Genomic DNA, 19,158 nt, shown 5'->3' with positions numbered 1-19,158 from the left:
AAAAACCATCCAAAATGAAACACATAGAAAAAAAAAAAAAAAATCAAGCCACAAATCCAAGGTCACACTACTAGCAAAGGGCAGAATTAAGAGCAAAGCCAGATTGTTCTGTGCCAAACACATAGTCTAAGCCTAATCCTATAATTCTGCCTCGTATGGACTGCACGAATTCCCTGGGTGGTGCAAATGGTTAACACGCTCGGTTGTTAACTATAAGGTTGGCAGCCTGAGTCTACCCAGAGGTGCCTTGAAAGAAAGGCCTGGCAATCCACTCCCAAGAAATCAAACTCTGAAAACCCCATGGAGCACAGCTGTACTCTGACACATATGGGTTGCACAGCAATTGGTTTACGGGCTCCTATAATCAATACTGTCCCTCTCTCCTCTGCAAAGAGGTGAGGAAGGAGGCCAGACAGCAGTTGTCAGCCTGTATGTGCATCAAACCCTACTTCCTGTCGTCTTGGGCCCATGTGTGATTGGTTATGTCAAGCACTTGACATAAATTATACTCTTATTGTACCACTGCCTGATTTTCCTGTTAAAATCCCCACCAATTCTTTGTTATTGCTGCTTTTTATTCCATCATAAAAAGTCCAAGGGTCCAGTAACAGGGAGTGGGAAACCTAAACCCCTCTGGCAAGGGATGTTTGTTCCAAGAGCATTTCTAACTGCAAACCTCTCTGCCCGCCTTGAAGGATGGAATCCAAAATGTTAATAATGGCTGAAAATGACTTTTATTTTCTTGCTTTTTGTTTGTCTTTATCGTTTTAATTTTCTAAAACTGTTTTTAACAAGGAAAGAAAACAAACTGTTTTCAAGAATAGAGCTGCTGAAAAACAATTTGAGGTCAAGCCATGGTGAGTTAAGCCCACGGCTTTGGGCCCCCAGGCACAATGGTTTCTTGCTGTCTGTTCCAAATCCTTCCTTTTACCCAGAAGGAGCCAAGACCACAGAAGCCAGGCCTCACTACTGCACACACCACTCCTGGTTGCCAGCAATGGGGCCCTCCTCTCTGCTAACTGTATTACAATGAGACAAACCAGATGCAAATGAAGGCAAGAGTAATTAAAGGTAGAGCCAAGCCTGGCTTAATTGGCTCCATCTGGAGAAGGGAGAATTTTTTTTGCGGGGGGAGGAACTGATTCCCAAAAATGGTGAGATTATAAGGAAAGAAATGGAAGCTGATAGACAGACTACCAAGGTGAGGACACCTGGGTACAGCATGTACCTACAACACCTCCCAGTCCGGTCAAGTGCATCCAACTAGTACATCATGTGGCCAAACGTCCGCATCCCTGCCTGTCCTGCTCACTGGCTGGCTGGCTGGAAGAAAATGTCAACTGCAGAGGTCAACACTCCCTGTCCTGGAGCCCAGGTTACTGTACATACTCCATCACCCCAGGCCATCAGCTCCAGGTGGGCAGATACTGTGTCTTATTCACCTCTGTGTCAGGGCATCAGTGATCCAGGCCCATCCACTTATTGACAACGATGATACAGTAACAATAACCTCACACAGCAGATGGCAGGGACTTTTACCCAGGCAGGCTGGCCCCACTATATACACTCTCCTCGGTTTTTCTAAGTCTCAGTTTCCCCACCTGTAAAATGGGAATAACCACAGCATCTACTTGACCAGAAACATTGCCTACTAAGCAATGAACACAGGGCTTGGCACATGGCTCTTAACCAATATTAGCTGCTGTTATTATTAAAAGTTATTATTAGGTGCTCAATAAATTCAATCATTCATCAAATATCTACGGATCACCTACCAGATGCCAGGCACTGTTTTAGAAGCTGGATGCATGACAGTAATCAAACCATGTCCACATCCTATTCTCACATAGCTTACTTCCAAAAAACCAAACCCATTGCCACCAAGTTGATTCTGGCTCATAGTAACCCTATAAGATAGAGTAGAACAGCCCTATAGGGCTTCTAAGGCTGTAATCATTATGGAAAAGGACCACCAGATCTTTCTCCCATGGAGTGGCTGGTAGGTTTGAACCGTCGAACTTTTGATTAGCAGCCAAGTGCTTAACCACTGGGCCACCAGGGCTCCTTAGGGCTCACTTACATCCTGGTAAATATTTATTGACTAAGTCACTGAAGAAAGGAAGAAGTAAAAGCCTAAGTGTATAAAAGAGGCAGTACCACTGCAGCTCTGAGGTGACCACCTAGGGGAGATGATGGCGAGGGATCACACGGCACTTTCCGAGGTTGTGTGTCAGGCAGCAGGACCTGAGGATTCTAGACAAAGTGAATGTTAATTAGTACAAGGGTAAGACAGCCAGGGCCCGCGAGGGAGTGAGTTTCTTTTGAAGCTCAAAGAATGAAAGTGAGGCCACAAACCAGTGAAATAACCCCAGACAGGGGATGAGCTTTATCTCTTTAGAGAATGTCTATTTTTCCATTCAGTCCAAGAAAAAAGAAAACATTTAGACAAGTCACTCTCAGCCAAGGTACAAGGCATCATTACCCACTCAAGCAAAGCAAAATGACCGGGTGCCTTACGAAAGCTGTAATTAGAAACTTAAAACAGAGAGGTTTTCAAAACCAAAGTGCATTTAACAAAACAAGCCACCTGTCAGCATCCACGAAGGAGAGAAGCTGAAAACTGAAGGAGACTGACAAACTACATGGCGATAATCACAATGCTGAGACAGCCCTAAAAAGTAGCAACGACAAAGATAAATACATGTCTGGCCTCAGCTTCTGAAGAGGCAACTGAAGCACTCCAATTGCTCCTGTTTTGTTTCTGGGTCTTTCTTTCCCACCAAACAATAAAAAGGAAATGAACAGAAATCATGAATTGATACTTGGTATTTCCAGGCCTTGCTTTTGCAATGATTTGGGAGACGAAAGCGTCCCTCCAGGGATAAAATCAGGTTGAGCAAATAGAACACACTGCCCCTTATGGAGGTCTTGGGAAAGACAGGAGAACATCTGGAACCCGGGGTGGATCCTCTTGCCACCATGACCCTGAATCTTTGGTGAAGCTTTTCCCAGTAGTACGGCACAAAGAAGTGGCATTAGGGGGATCTCGGCAACATCCCACATAATTTCCATCAGCCTCGCCCTCACCAGAGCCATTTAGGGCAAGAACTGCTAGCCACCTACCCAATACCCATTTCCCTTTCTTATATTCCTTATGTGTCAATTAAGCAACCACATTTCCCAGCCCTCCTTGCAATTAGGAGGAGCCAAAGAGTTATACGTACAAGTCAGTGGGTGAGGCTTCCAGAAAAGCTCCTAAAAGGAAGCTTAATATTCTTGACCCGGGGCATTTTTTAAAGAATTTGGCTGTGAAATGCACCATCTGTCCTTCCCCATTCCCGTTTCTACCTGCTTGAAATGCGGATGTGATGGCTGGAGCACCAGCCACCATATAGGTATTATGAGGCAATAACGAAGCTAAAAAGCCATGCACTGAGGATGGTAGAGCAGAAAGAGTGAAGCAGCCCAAGTTCTCAATGACCATGGAATCACCACATCAGCCTGGGACTACCTAATTCCAGACTCTGTTAGGTGAAAGTATTATGGAATGAATTGTGTCCCCAAATATACATGATGGAATCTTAACTCCTATAGCTGTGGATGTAATCCTATTTGGAAACAGGTTTTTGCTATGTCAGTGGGCCCATATTAGCACAGGGTATGTCCTAAGTCTAATCCCCTCTGAGTTATAAAAAAAAAAAAAGATTAGATGCAGAAGCAAGGACACACTAGGGAAGACATATGCTACACCAGGATCCGCTACAAGCCAAGGACTGCTTCAGGCTACCAACAAGGAAGGAATTGACACAGCCAAGACCTTGATTCAGACTTCTACCCTCCAAACCATGAGAAAATTAATGTTCCTTAAAGCCTTGCACTTGTAGCGTTTCTGTTTCAGCAGCATTAGGTAACTAAGACAGAGAGAAAAACCACCTACCTTGTGGAAGTCACTGTTTCTTTATGTGCCAAACCTAGTCCAACCTGATAAACTATCTCAAAAAACCACCCAACTCAATGAGAACAGAGCGCTTGCTATGCAGATGCCATCTCAAGACAACATCTCGAAAAAACCCTTTTCCTAACAAAATGGCTAAGCACGAACCTTCTCCTCTATAAAAATTCGTGATCTCCTGCTGTTTCCACATCCCTCCCGTTGCACAGTCATCCATGTTTTTGCTACTCAACATTCTCTCTTCTCTTAACAAAATCCATCTCCTCTATCCAGGGACCTGCCTCTCTCCCATTCTCAATCCCAAGCAATTGGATGGTCCTGCTTCCAACCGATTCCACTTCCACGAGTGGGCACGTGAGTCTGGCTTGGCCCATCGTAAGTTTACTCCCTGTCCTACTACCCCCTCCCCCACAACCCCTGGGATTATTTTAAGTAAGACATGCCACCCAAACTGGGTCAATCAGACTTAATCTGGAAACTTCCATGGGTGCCCTCAACTGCACTTGTAACTTCTAATTCTTTTTTTTTTTTAAATAATCAATTAAATATGGAAAAATATAAACATCTGTTAAACCTGGGCTGTGAATACGCTGGGTGCTGGGTACATTATTACCTGGGTTTTCCAGTACATTCTAAGCTTTACAAATCAAACCTCAGACCACTGAGCCCTACAGTATCTTGCTGGTGCTTGGCAACAGTGACTGAGCGCTTAGCAAGGGCCAGGTACCAGGCCTACCTGTTCAAATTTTTGTTTAAAGGTCAGGAAACGAAGCTAATTTCATAAGTACTGTTTGATCAGGATAATGGATTGCAAAGCTTTCAAGGAGGTTTACTCTGCAATCATCACCATAATTATTCACCCACTTTCAGAAACTAATTTACAGGTGTTTTGCTCACGTATCTTGACCCCACACAGCCTGGATGCCCTTTAAAATGTATCTTGCATCCAAATAACCTCAACAAATACCTGCTAGCTTATATATGTCACCCTTTTTAAACTTAAGATGATTCTATAAAGTCAATATTAGCATCTCTACTCCTCAGATGAAAATATTAAAGCTTTGAGACAAAAAAAAAAAAATTATTCCAAGAACACAGAGCTAGTAAATGACCGAGCTGAAATTCAACCCAGACCCACCCAGCTTGGAAAGCTCGGGCCTGTCTTTCCCCTCCATGCTATACTATTGCCTCCGCCATTCTCCTTCTTGATACAATGGCTCCTCTTTGCCCATGAAGGGAGGAGCCTTCACAGACGAAGAAAGAGTGCAGCGGCATGCTGTGTCTACACACACCATTGGTACCAAGCAGTGGTAAGTCTGGTTTTCCCCAAGTCTGATGGCCAGTTCTGAGTCCCTCCTGCTCTGACCCGGTCCCCTATGTGACTGACAGCACACAATTAGGTTTCAGTCATCCAGAAAGAAGTCCTGATATATGTGACGACAAGGATGACCCTTGAAAACATTATGCTGAGTGAAATCAGTCAGACACAGGACACATATTGTATGGTCCCACCTACATGAAATGTCTAGAATAGGCAAGTGTGTAGAGACCAAAGTTTATTAGTGGTTACCAGTGGCTGGGGGGTAGGCAGCTGTGGGGCGTTATTGCTGAAGGGGTACCGAGTTTCTCTTTGAGGTGATAGCAAAACATTTGGAAGTGGATAGTGGCGATGATTGCACAACATGGTAAATGTTAATGTCACTGAATTAAACACTCAAAAATGGTTGAAATGGCAAATATTTTGTTATATTTTACCACAATTAAAAAAAATTAAAGGCAATCCACTGCAAAAAAAAGAAAAAAAACAGAAATCAAGCAGCAGATGCTAACCAGTTCAGTGACCCAGCAGGGCAGAGGCTGCCCCACACAGGCATGTGTCTCTGGGCTAGCTTGGCCACATGCCACCTCTGAGGCCCCCAAGTACCACCTGAACACACCTGGGAGAACAAATTTAGTTAGAGAAGGGATAACGGGAAGTGCTGGGGAAAACATGGACTTAGCAGACAGGCCTGGGAAGGAATTTTGGCTCGGCCACTTTCTAGGTGGGTGACCCTGAGCACATTATCATCTCAAGGCCTTGATTTCTTCACATCTGTAAAATGGGGACAGGAGCACCAACCTCACAGAGCTGTTGTAAGAGCAGAAATGCCGCAGGCAGTGAACCTGGCACGGAGTCTGGCACGTTACAGGTACCCGATGAATGGGAGTTTTGTTGATTTCTCTGGGTAGTTACAAGGCCTATAAGACCAGGTTGTCTGTATCACGGCACCTATTTGTAATTATCTATTTGTTTACATGTTTGCTGTCCACCTCCCCCACTACACTGTCAGCTCAAGGGTAGAGTTTGTGCCTGTCATGTTCACTGAAGTTTGCCGCAACTGTGCCTGGCACGTAGTGAGTTCAATTCACATCTGCTGAATGGACGAACAGCACCTGAGTTCATACTCGGCACGAGGCAAACCACCTAACTTCTCAAGCCACCAAGTGTTCTTGGCATCTGCATACCAGAATGAGTGAAGACAACAGAAGCAGCTGCTTACGAAGCCTTACTTTATATTATACACTGTGCTGGGTACTTTATACCCAAATCTCTCAATTAATCCTCAAAACAGGGTTGAAATAAAGCCCAGGAAGCAGTATTCCAAGCAGGAAGGGGAGTAAAAATGACACCTCCTGCCCACAAACTCAGTATTCTAGAAGCTGAAGGTCCGTTGAGACTCCACCCATTAAACCTACAAAACAGAGAAAGAAGGTCAAGAAGGTGAAAGACGGAGGGGAAGAGACAGAGAAAGAGAAGCAGGGAGGTAGGGTTGGGGAAGGGAAAGAGACAGAGATGGGGGAGAGACAGAGGGAAGAGGAACACAAGAGAGAATGGCTACCAGCCCAGGAAAGCTTGGTTGTACCCAGAAGCAAGGATGAACTGATAGAAAAGAGATGGCCGTGCCCAATGGGGAAGTCACTTGGAAAGAAAAAAGGTCCTTGAGAAGGAAACACAAGGCAGCTACGGAAAGCTCAGCAGCGGACGGGTTCTTTACTCCAGTGCATGCTGAGAACGTGCTCTGCCCAGCCCAACAGCTTCTTTCAGTTTACCTCCAGCCAGGTTGTTCTGAGCCCGTGTAGTTTTGTACCCCATGACTACAGTTAGTACCTGGCTTTGACTCTCCCATGGTTTTGTCATTCAGAACTCTTGACTACAAGCATCATAAAGTCCAAGTTAATATGGTTCAGAGCTTCTTGAATTCATATTCATTCATTTAACAAATATTTGGGCAACACATACTGTGGATCAAGCACTGTGTGGGGCACTCTGAGCACGGCCGAGAAACAGGCACAGCCACTGCTCTTGGGGATTGCACACAGCCAGGTGGGCTAAAAGCAGTAAACACATAAGAGAATAAATAACCCGGATACTTTGGGATACTGGTAAGTGCTGTGATGAAGGTAAAAAAGAGCAATGGGACAAAGAATGAGGGAGAGGGCACATCACGAGACAGGGTCGTCAGGAGGAGGTGATATCTGAACAGAGACCTGTGTGACAAGGGAGAGGCAGCCACACAGAGGTGAAAGTGAGAGAGAGGGCATTCCAGCAGAGGGACAGCAAGTGCAAAGACCCTGAGGTACGAACCAGCCTAGCAGGTTAGAGGAAGAGCCTGAAGATCAGTGTGACTGGGATGGCAACAGCAAGGGGAGGGCAGTAGGAGATGAGGTCGGTGAGTAGGGAAGAGCCAGATCACACTGAAGGCCATCTTCAAAAAGTCTGGGTTGGGAAACAATCACAGAGTTTAAAGCAGAGGAATGATGGGATCTGATTTATGTTTCCACAAGGTTCTGTGTTTATCCCACTGGAAACATACACATGCACACACATGAGCTAGCTTTGGTAGGTCACTCTTCCTCGCAATCCAAGAAGCCTACCTCAAACAAAGACCTCTGCCTCTGTTCACAATGGAGGTGAGGACGACAGGCCACGGAAGAGAAGATGCCTCGAAGCCTGCGTACTCAGGCTACAGGTCCAGGAGCTGCGCCATGTGCTTCTCTGAAGCCATGCTGGCTCTCAGAATCACCCAACACATCATCTGTCTTCTTGGGTTCAGGCTCCTAAATGTCTGCTCTGCTTTCTAGGAGCCCAGGCAAACTGAGGCCCCAGGGACAGCAAGAAGCACATGCAAGTGTGGAACCAGGAATTGCAGCCTGTGCCACATGCCAACAGAACTGCCACGTGAGACAGCAAGGTTACTTCCTGTTTTCTTAGTTCTCCTTTTGTTTCTTAGAGCTAATTTTTTAAAACTGCTCCCACACCTCCTTCATCTATTGAATTCCTCCCAGTATGCCTCCTGCCCTCACTTCTGATTACTCTGATTGCCACCAGCAACAGGCCATTTCTCTCCCCTCACTCCCTGGGCCCATGGCAGATTAATTAAATGGAGATGCCTACGAGACCTTATGGCTTTAAAATCCATCACTATGGAAGGGACTCAGCATGGCCAGGAGAGATTATGACAGTCGTATGCGCCTAATAAGAGGGAGGGGGAGAAAGAAGGGCCTCATGTACAAGAACAGACACTGTGTACTCAGGAAGGCAGAGACTCCAAAGACAGAACTCCCTGCATCAGGACAGGATGGACTGCATATCCAGTAGGAACTAATAGTTAGCGACAGAGCATATGAGCTATGGAAACCCAACTAGAGTCTGACCACAGGGATGGGGGAGATTGGTGGCATCACTGATCATATTACTGGAAAGTTTCACTGGACACTCACATAAGGCAGAGGGGCTCAAAGGACATCATCAGAACCCATTTCCTCTGCCTCGCAGCTCAGCTTCAGTCCTCTGTTGATTGCCTCATTCCAGCACCATAAGGAGACAGAGGTCCCAACTTCCCGAGCCCAACAGGAAAGACAGAACTCCTTTCTTGCTAGCCTATGACAGCCCTGAGAGCTGGCGGGAGCTGGCTGCTTAGGTGAAACTGTATACTACAGATTTAGTAAGTAAGCACAAGTAAGCTCGTACATACCTCCCTTATTGGGTAATCTGTCACTGCCGGCAGGAGCATCTCTTCTTTAGTACAAAGATCAAGCTCTGATTCTCACACAGATGCACCTCAGATCATTCCAGGAGAAGCCCAACATCTACCAAGGTTGTGCTTGGCTCTCTCTCTCCTGTGTCTCCCTGCCCCTGCTCCTCCAACTCCCAAGACATCCCGAACCACCACAGCCTAGCTAGCGCCCATACTCAATGGTCTTCATCAAACTGAGTCAGCAACTAGCTGGGGTTGAAAAATGAGCCCTAGCTTCCTTGAGTTAACTGGTGACATTTTTGAAATTTATGTAAACATTTTTGAAAGGAGGCCGAAGTACAGTTTTTTAAAGAGTTGCCTTCTAATGAGATTGCTTCACAGTGTCTCGCACATAGGTGGTGCTCGTTACTATTTGTTAAGTCCAAGAAGGGGTGGATTGTGCAGCTTAAATGAATAACAGGGCATCCAGCACATGGCCCACGCACGCTTGAGGGCTTTCATCAAAACCTTCCCACTGAAGGATGACTCATGAATAAGGTGGCGTGGTCTTAAACTGCACAGTGAGAAACAATACAATAGTATGGGACTGCCGCCGTATGGAGTAGGAGAAGATGCTTAATTAATTACCTCCGCTCCAATCCACTGCAGGGTTAGCTGAAATGAGCTCAACTGTTTGCTGAAAAGGCTCGTACCCAGGCCTTAGCTTAGAGCATTCAGACTGGGTCTCAGGACAGGGAACTTCAGCTCCAGCAAGAAACCATTCTGTACACTGTCTGCTCTGTGTGCCCATTTTCAGGGAATCACCCCAAAACTCCTCCTACTCAGAAAAATACTCTGTAGCGTGTGGGTTTTTAAATCAAAAGCAAGACCAATGGTGCTTCTTTTTTTCTCAGTTTTATTTTCTTACTGCATCAAGCCAAACCAAGGTTCTGTAGGGGCAGAATATAGATTTCTCAAAAGGTATAGGCCACCTGCATCAGACTCACTTATCTAGGTGTGCAAATCTAGAGCCCCATCCCAAATTGACTGAAAGAACTTCTAGAGGCAGGGCCCTGGGAAGAGGAATGTTCAACAGGCTCCACAAGTAATTCTTTTGCACACTGAAGTTTAACAACTTCACGATGCAAAGAACCAGGGATTTGGAGGAAACTGGCCTGAGTTTAATTTCCATCGCTGACACCTGTGCAAGTCCCTTAAGGTTTCCTGAGCCTCCAATAACTCATTTTTTTTTTTTAAATAGAGGGAAGATATCTATTCATCGTGTAGTTGTTCAGTCAAATGAGGGTACACTTGGACTTTCTTGGAAAGGTTAAAGGGATAGACAAATAATATTCATTCAAAACATGAATGTACTGAATGACTACAAAAGCCAAGTACTGGGAAAAGAAAGATGAGAAGATACAAGCGAGAAGACCAGCATATACATCACTCAGCACAGTGAAATGAATTCAGGGCATAATAGCAATGGCTGTATGAAGAGCGCAATGAGCTCACAGAAGAAGACATGATTCATTCTGCCCTGATAACCCCAAGACTGGCAATAGTTACAGACCAATCATGAATGAGGCAAGGCATTTATCACCAACATGTTGATCCAAACAAACTGGGACTGTAAGAAATACATTTTCAGGAAAAGTCAAGTCTTGTTAATATTATTAAGCAAGCTATTTCCAGACTCCAATCCTGTCTCCCTCTACCACACAGAAAAATGGCTACCATTTATTAAACACCTATGATACACCACGTATCAAACTGCAAGGAAGCCCTGATGGCACAGTGGTTTAACACTCAGCCGCCAGCCAAAATGTCGGCAGTTTGAACCCACCAGCCACTCCATGGGAGAAAGATGTGGCAGCCTGCTTCCATAAAGCTTACCCAAAACCAAATCTATTGCTGTCGAGCCAATTCTCGTATCGGGCCTACAGGACAGAGAAGAACTGCCCCACAGGGTTTCCCAGGAGCAGCTGGTAGATTTGAACTGCTTGATCTTTTGGTTAGCAGTCAGGCTCATAGCCCTGGTGGTGCAGCAGTTCAAGAGTTTGACTGCTAACCAAAAGATTAAGCAGTTTGGTTTGGTTTCCGTTTTGGTACCATACTGCAAGCTTTGCGTTCACTGTTCTGTTAAATCCCCCAACAACCCCATGACATGGGTATGACGTTTGCTCTTACAGATGGGAAACTGACTGCAAGAGGTTAAGTGATAGTGAGTGAGCCTGAGTTCAAATCTAGGTCAGGCTGACCCATGAAATCCGTGGATGTGGTTCATCCACCCTTCCGTTAATGTCCACACTCCAAAGCTCATCTTTGTTTAAGCGTACCTTGTTGTGGTCTGTTGGCTGGGGGCTGCAAGACACTTGGGCCTATGTTAAAGATCCCTTCTTCAGACTGACCTGAGAAACACTTTAGGAGATTCAAGACAACTAAAATGTAGCCGAAGTAATGAGAGAGAAAGCACATGGCACCACCTTGTTTCAGTGAGACCTTGGTCAAGTGACCATTTGTCTTAGTTATCGAGTGCTGCTATAGCAGAAATACCACAGGAGGGGTGGCTTTAACAAACAAATTTATTTCTCACAGTTTAGGAGGCTAAAAGTCCAAAATCAGGGCACCGGCACTAAGGGAAGCCTTTCTCTTTCTGTCGGCCCTGGAGGAAGGTCCTTGTTCCTTAGTTCTTTTGTGACCTTCATGTGGTATGTCATCTATCTTCCCTCCATCTCTGCTTGTTCGCTTCCCTGCTTAGTCTGCTCCTTTTATATCTCTAAAGGGATTGACTAGAGACACGCCCTACACTAATACTGTCTCGTTAACTGAACAAAGAAAACCCATTCCCAAATGGGATTATAGCTACAAGTATAGGGGTTAGAACTTACAGCACTTATTTTGTGGGGACACATTCAATCCATAATACCATTCTTCCATCTACTTGTATTTGTGATAAATATTACCAACAATAATAGCATCAATAATAGTAGCAAAAATTTACTCAGTACTTGCTCTTTGGTAGGCATTAAGCTGTTTCCATGGGTTGCCTGATGAAGTAAGTGCTGTCAACTAACCCTATTTTACAGATGAGGAAACTGAGGTACAGATAAAGGAACTTAACAGAATTGGGGCTGAAACCTGGTCAGCCTAAAACCAGAGCTCTGATTCCATGCCATGTTGGTATTCTGCCACTTGCACCCTCCTGGCCTAATATAACTTAATATGACGCAAGACTCGCTACCTTGTAAGTGCCTCCAGACTCTAGTCATAAAATTCTCTAAGAGCACAGACTGATACGACTACTGTGAATAGTCTAATGAGTCTTACAATATTAGTAATGCATTTAGCAGGAACATGCAAGGGGACTTTCCATCTGATTAATCTTCTGGAATCCTGACTGAACCAGTTTTCTAATTCATTCCCACATTCACTCATCACATGTTGAGGGACTACTATGTGCCCAGCACAGGGATTATAAAGATGAAAAAGCTCAGTCCCTGCCCACCCAGACTTAGTCTCCTGCTCACCTTCGGCAGTTTGGCCTTCTCTTTTCAGCATCTGGACAGCTCCTACATATTTCTTCAGCTGAACTTTGAGTACCTCGTTTTCTCTGCAGGTAAAAGAATGTAAAAAAAAAAAAAGTATTTAAAAATTGGCAATTCAGACCTGGGGTAGAGAAAATCCATGTAAAGGAAAACACAAAAGGTGCATATTATAAATATTAATTTATTCTCTGTTGTAGAGATCATCGTTGGAAAAGACTATGTTCCAAGTGCATGTTTGGGAATGTCTTCAAGAGCTGTCATTCTCACAATGGAGAGAAGTGCTAACTGGTTCTGTGGTTGTTGCTAGCTGCTGTCAAGTTGATTCTGATTTGTGGCGATCCCACGTGTGCAGGGTAGAACTGCTCCATAAGGTTGTCAAGGCTGTGACCTTTTGGAAGCAAACCGCCAGGCCTATCTTCCAAGGCACCTCTGGGTGGGTTCAAACTGCCAATCTTACAGCTAGCAGTCAAGCCCTTAACCATTTGTGCCACTGGTGCCCACAAACTCAGAATGCTGACACGTGCTGTGCTCAGGCTGTCTGAATCTATCATCTGTCAGGAGCCTACTCTACATTAGACACTGCAATACTCTTCCCATGTTACTGAACCAACACTAAATACTGTGTATTCACCTGGAGGATAGCCTCAATATTTCTATTAAGAGCTACATATATTAAACACTTACAATTTTCTAAGCACCATGTCAAGTGGTTAAAAAATCATGTCATTTAATCTTTCCAGGAGTACTATGGGGTAGGCACTATCACAACTCCCATTTTGCAGATGAGGAAACTGAGGCCTACAGATGAGAAGCAGCTGACAAAGTTCACAAACCACTCCCCCACCCCCTCTTTACACTATAGAACGTGAAGCCCACGCTCTGACAAGTCCCATCTCTACTGAATTTACTGCCTGGATGGATACACCAACTGGGGAAAGAATGTGAGTCAGGGAAGAAAACTGCCATGCTGAGTATTTACACCCTCAACTCACTCACAGAGCTCAGGTTTTACATGTGTAACCTCACTACGCCAAGCACGCAGTTATTTGTTTATCCATTCGTTTCCACTCAGTGGGAAAATGTGTGTTAAGTGCCTACCATGTGTCAGGTACAATTACCCTGTACTTTTCTTCCCATTTTACAAAAGAGGAAATGGAACACAGAGAGGGTAAGATCTTTGACAAGGACACAAGTAAGGCACACTGCTGAGATCCAAACTCCGGTCTCTCCACCCTCAAAGCCTATGTGAGCCTTCTCCAGCTCCTTTGGGATTTGGACTTGGTTTCTCAACAGCTGGTGCAGTGGTTAAAAGCTCAGTTGCTAACCAAAAGGTTGGCAGTTCGAATCTACCAGCTACTCCTTCAAAACCCTATGGGGCAGTTCTACTCTGTCCTGCAGGGTAACTATGTGTCAGAATCGACTCAACAGCAACAGGATTTTTTTTGTCTCACCAGCTGCACCCAGAGTGAAGTGACTCTTCCAAATTTTCTGTCTGAGTTGATCAGTATCTTGAGCCCAAGTTCCTTTAAACATACTAGAATCATTTTTTCTTTCCCCGCAATGAAAAAGCTTTAAGGTTGGGCTTCTTCTTTGATTATTAAGATGCTCACTTAAAAAATACTCCAACAAAAGGAGAATGAAGAACACCAAAGACACAAGGTAATTATCAGCCCAAGAGACAGAAAGGGCCACATAAACCAGAGACTACATCAGCCTGAGACCAGAAGAACTAGATGGTGCCTGGCTACCACGATGACTGCCCTGACAGGGAACACAAGAGAGAACTCTTAAGGGAGCAGGTGAGCAGTGGGATGCAGATTTCAAATTCTCGTAAAAAGACCAGACTTAATGGTCTGACTGAGACTAGAAGGACCCTGGAGGTCATGGTCCCCAGACCTTCAGTCAGGTCAAGACTGGAACCATTCCCAAAGCCAACTCTTCAGACAGGGATTGGACTGGACTATAAGATAGAAAATGATACTGGGGAGGAATGAGCTTCTTGGCTCAAGTAGACACATGAGACTATGTGGGGAGCTCCTGTATGGAGGGAAGATGAGAGGGCAGAGGGGGACAGAAGCTGACTGAATGGACATGGGAAATACAGGGTGGAGAAGAGGAGTGTGCTGTCTCATTAAGGGGAGAGCAACTAGGAGTATATAGCAAGGTGTATATAAATTTTTGTATGAGAGACTGACTTTATTTGCAAATTTTCACTTAAAATAAAATCAAAATATGTGAACAATCAAAATACATTTCAGGAATGTAAAAATCAGCTGAAAATCCAACAACTTGAAACAAACACCATTAATGTTTTTATATCCATCCTATCATACTTTTCTCTAGGCACAGGCACACATACAATTACCCATGTAAAATCATACAGAGTTTATGAATGAGATCACATTACACATTTTGCTGCTACTTGGTGGTCTCATTTAGCAGTTCATTACAGCAAGGCTCTATCGCATTACCATTCCTTGGAATGGATATGCCACATACTAACTGAACTGAAAAATCTGGGAATGCCTGTGTGTCTGTCCATTTTCAATGTATCTGACTACCTCCTAGCCCACAAAGATGGCAACTTGTTTTGCATTTTATTTTTCAGCACTATATTTTAGTAGAAGAAATATCAGGAGCAAATGCAGAAACTACCATATACACAGGTATCTCCTGAGAACTCCACACTCATCTCAGAAGCTTCAGGGAAAAAAGCTACAAAGGAGTCCTTTAATTATCCCCTTATCCTAGACAGTCTGTCACGGATGTTTCTATAGGCGTCTGCATTTTCTCCGTCTGTGGTATGAACAGCAAGTGTTTCAAACTGAACAACTAACAAGTCCTGAAAAGGTCTGCAGGAAGGAGACTCTTCCAGAAATACGTGTACTGCCCAGCTTGTTTTCTCCGATTTCTCTAGCCAGAGTCTCTTCGCCCATTCCAGTGTACTCCCAGTCTCCACATTTGAATTCAGGTTACCTGTCATCTTAAAACTAGGGACAGGAAGCAACCTGTATGTTTCTATATGGCGTAACTTTAACAGGCCAAACAGGCAGGTTCTGTTAGGGCACTGATGGGTGTGCTATGCCGATGCCTTGCTGCCAGGTCTCATCTTATTGTTCACACCAGTCAAGTGGACCCTGCTCCTTTGTTCATCTTAAACTCTGCTGTCAACACAGACATGTCTCAGGCAGCTGTTTTTCTTCTGGTTTGGATCAATCTTCTAATGGCGTGTTAAGACTCTGTCTAAAAAACCAGACCTAACAGATTAAAAAAAACAGGAAGATTTTTAATATGAATCCAACTTCCACCAAAAGGAAGGAAGGAATCAAACCACTGAATGGACACCTTCAAGAGTCACCAGTTCACTCCCACCAACTTTGTACCAATGAGCTCACTGGCCAACGGCAGGGAATTAACACTTCCGGATCATAAAAGCCCATTGCTGTCAAGTAGGTTCGAACTCATAGTGACCCTATAGGACAAAGCAGAACTGCCCCATAGAGTTTCCAAAGCTGTAATCTTTATGGAAGCAGGCTGCCACATCCTTCTCCTGGGGAATGGATGGGTGGGTGTGAACTGCCGACCTTTCAGTTAGCAGCCAAGTGCTTAACCACTATACCACCAGGGCTCCTTTTCAGGTTACAGGAGCTGCTAAATACGTTCTGAATGAAACTCAAATGCTTGGGTGGCTGGCTCACTGATGGTTCTAAAGAAGCACCTGCTCCTGGCCCCCAAATAAGATCATGCCCCTTTTTTACTTTTTATTTTGAAATAATTATAGATTCACAATGTATCCAATGGTACAATTAAAAAAAAAAAAAACAGAAAATCAGCCTTGGTACAATGTGTATGTCAAGTTGAACAAGCCCTTTACTTTAACTGACACTCAGACTAACCCTCTGCCACAGTGTCTTTCTTAAGATAGAGGAGGCCTAAAAGAGCACAGCAGTCAGACAGGGTATGTCAGTGCATAAAGCAAACCAAGCATAAGCCAAGAGGGAGCAGGGGCAGGGGGCAGCAGCAGCCCTGCCAAAAGGTCGTTTGTTTTGTTTTATCTTAATTAACATATTACTAGCCCAAGAAAATAACTGCACATGAAGTCCGGCATGTGAAAAGTTCAAACATTCCTGGAAATCCCTCCCTAGTTAACTAAAAAGTAGCTCATGTCAAGACCTCATACATGTCTTGTTTACAGAGAGGCATACATAAACCCACTGCCACTGAGTCAATCCTGACTCATAGTGACCCTAGAGGACAGAGCAGACCTGCCCCATAGAGTTTCCAAAGCTGTAAGCTTTATGGAAGCAGACTGCCACATCTTTCTCACACAGAGCAGCTGGTGGGTTTAGCTGCTGACCTTTGGGTTTGCAGCCAAGCACTTAACCACTGCACCACCAGGGCTCCTTCTTATGCTTACATATTCAATAAGAAATATACTTTTCTGTCTACAACACACGAGCATTTGGCTCAGAAAAGGGCACGAGTGTTCAAGGGACTTACAGACACGTTCTCATTTAATCCACACAGCAACCAGGCAAGAGGAGTTATTATTACCCTCATTTGATAATTACCCTATTTTACAGATGAAGAAACTGAGGTTCAGAGAGGCTAAGTAACCTATCGAAAATAATCACACAGCTAGGACAAGGCAGGGCCAAAATTCACACTTAAGTGTCTCCAAGTCTGTGTCCTTCTCCTCTCAGTCACATACTTGGTCTCACTGAAATCATCAACGCCACCTCATGAGGTTGGTTTTATTGTGTTTATTTTGCAGAAGAGAAAGCTGAGGCCCAAAGAGTTAGACTACACCCTCAAACCTGGGATTCAAACCCTGGCCCTTTGACTCCAAGGTCTCACATTGCTTCCTATAAATTTAGGGAATTCAGTGAAATGGACAAAGTTGAAAAACACTTGAAAGACTTCATTAGAAAATATGGGCTGGTACGAACAAGTCTGCAGAATCTCTTGGCTGGGTGGACTCTCATATGAATGTGAACACAATCTCCAGTCAACTTTGCTTACAGAGGTTAACGAACTTCTCTATGGTTATACAGCTCAAGCCTCTGCTACCAAGCCACCCAGATTATCACATAAATGTAAGCTCTTGGTCACAGGTGAGCTTTAGGAAAAATCAATCAACAGCCTCAAGAACTGTACAGCTTTTGACCCTACAACTCCACTTCTTGGAAATTACACCCAGGAAATGAGAAGTCCCAAAAACATATACCTGAGAATGAGATGAATATAAGAGAAAGAAAATGGTTACAAATTAAATGTCTGAAAATGGGGGAATGGGCAGATCAATTACAGCGTCTATCTGTCTACAATAGATAGAAGCCTGGTGGCAAAGTGGTTAAGAGCTCAGCCTGCTAACCAAAAGGTCAGTAGTTCAAATCCACAGCCGCTCCTTGGAAACCCTATGGGGCAGTTCTGTTCTGTCCTATAGGGTCACTACAAGTCAGAATTGACTTGACAGCAACAGGTGAGGTTTGGATCTATAATGGAATACTACGGAGCTGTTAAAATTATGACGAATATGCATGTTTATTTACATGGATGAACATTTAGAATATACCAATATACCATTAAGTGAATGCAACATATTACAAAGAAAGTATACTTACTGTATACCCTTTATATATATTTAGAGGTATATATGTGCATTGGAAAAAATATAGACCATAATGTTAACAGTGTTCATTACTAGATGATGGAATTAGGCTAAATTATTTCAATTTTCCATCAACACCTTATTAGTATACTAAAAACATTTTTTTTATTAAGAGCAAGATTACATTTATCTCAAGAAAACCTACAGCTAACATTATACTTAATGTGAAACACTTGAATGGTTTACCCCTAAGACTGAGAACAAGTCAAGGAAGTCTTCTCTTACTGCTCCTATTCAGCATCGTACTGGAGGTCGAGGTACTGCAATGAAGTGATGAGAAAAAAAAAAGAAGGATACAGATTGGAAAGAATTGGAACTATTCACAGATGACATGACTGTCTACATGGAAAATCCAAAGAATCTACAAAAAAGCTCCTAGAACTAATAAGTGAGTTTTTCAAGGCCACAGAATACAAGGTCAAATACAAAAATTACATGCATTCCTATATACTAGCAATAAACAATTGGAAAACTGTAAAAAAAAAAAAAAAAAATTTATAACAACTCCAAAAGATCAGACAGGCATAAAAAAAATATATATATATATATATGTATATATATATGCAGGCACTGTATGCTAAAAACTATAAAACACTGATGAAAGAAAGCAAAGAAGACTTAAATGGAGATAAACATCAGATTTGGATTTCGTAGACTGGAAGACTCAAAATAGTTCTCAATTATTTCCAAATTGATCTATAGATTTAACACAAATGCAGTCAAAATCTCAGCAGGACCTTTTTGTAGACACGGACTAGCTGATTCTAAAATGCATATGAAAAGGCAAAGAAACTGAACCACCAAAACCACTCTGAAAAAGCAGCACAAGGATGGAGGGCTCACGTCACTCAATTTCAAGACTTACATTTGCCCGTTTTTTAAATTGGTTTTTTTTTTTTCTTTACAGTTAAGTTTTGAGGCTTCTTTATATATTCTGGATATAAGTCCTTTGTCAAATATATGATTTGCAAATATTTTCTCACAGTCTCT

General features: G+C 43.6%; 1 protein-coding gene across 17 annotated transcripts in view; it reads right to left on the bottom strand.

The window, feature by feature from the left end:
* The window catches only part of SNX29 (sorting nexin 29), a 662,332-nt gene that overhangs the window by 354,406 nt on the left and 288,768 nt on the right, over nt 1-19,158 (bottom strand). For all 17 annotated transcript variants that reach the window (XR_002787578.2, XR_010323633.1, XR_010323635.1 and 14 more), the window contains one exon: nt 12,480-12,562. Coding sequence is in view for 12 of the 17 variants with exons in the window: in XM_064295605.1 (XP_064151675.1) it covers nt 12,480-12,562 (83 nt within the window). In the remaining 5 variants the exon portion in view is untranslated. The remainder of the gene's footprint in view (nt 1-12,479; nt 12,563-19,158) is intronic.

Source organism: Loxodonta africana, chromosome 12 (assembly GCF_030014295.1).
Source record: "Loxodonta africana isolate mLoxAfr1 chromosome 12, mLoxAfr1.hap2, whole genome shotgun sequence".
Classification (NCBI taxonomy): Eukaryota; Metazoa; Chordata; class Mammalia; order Proboscidea; family Elephantidae; genus Loxodonta; species Loxodonta africana.
This window is presented reverse-complemented; position numbering and strand designations above follow the sequence as displayed.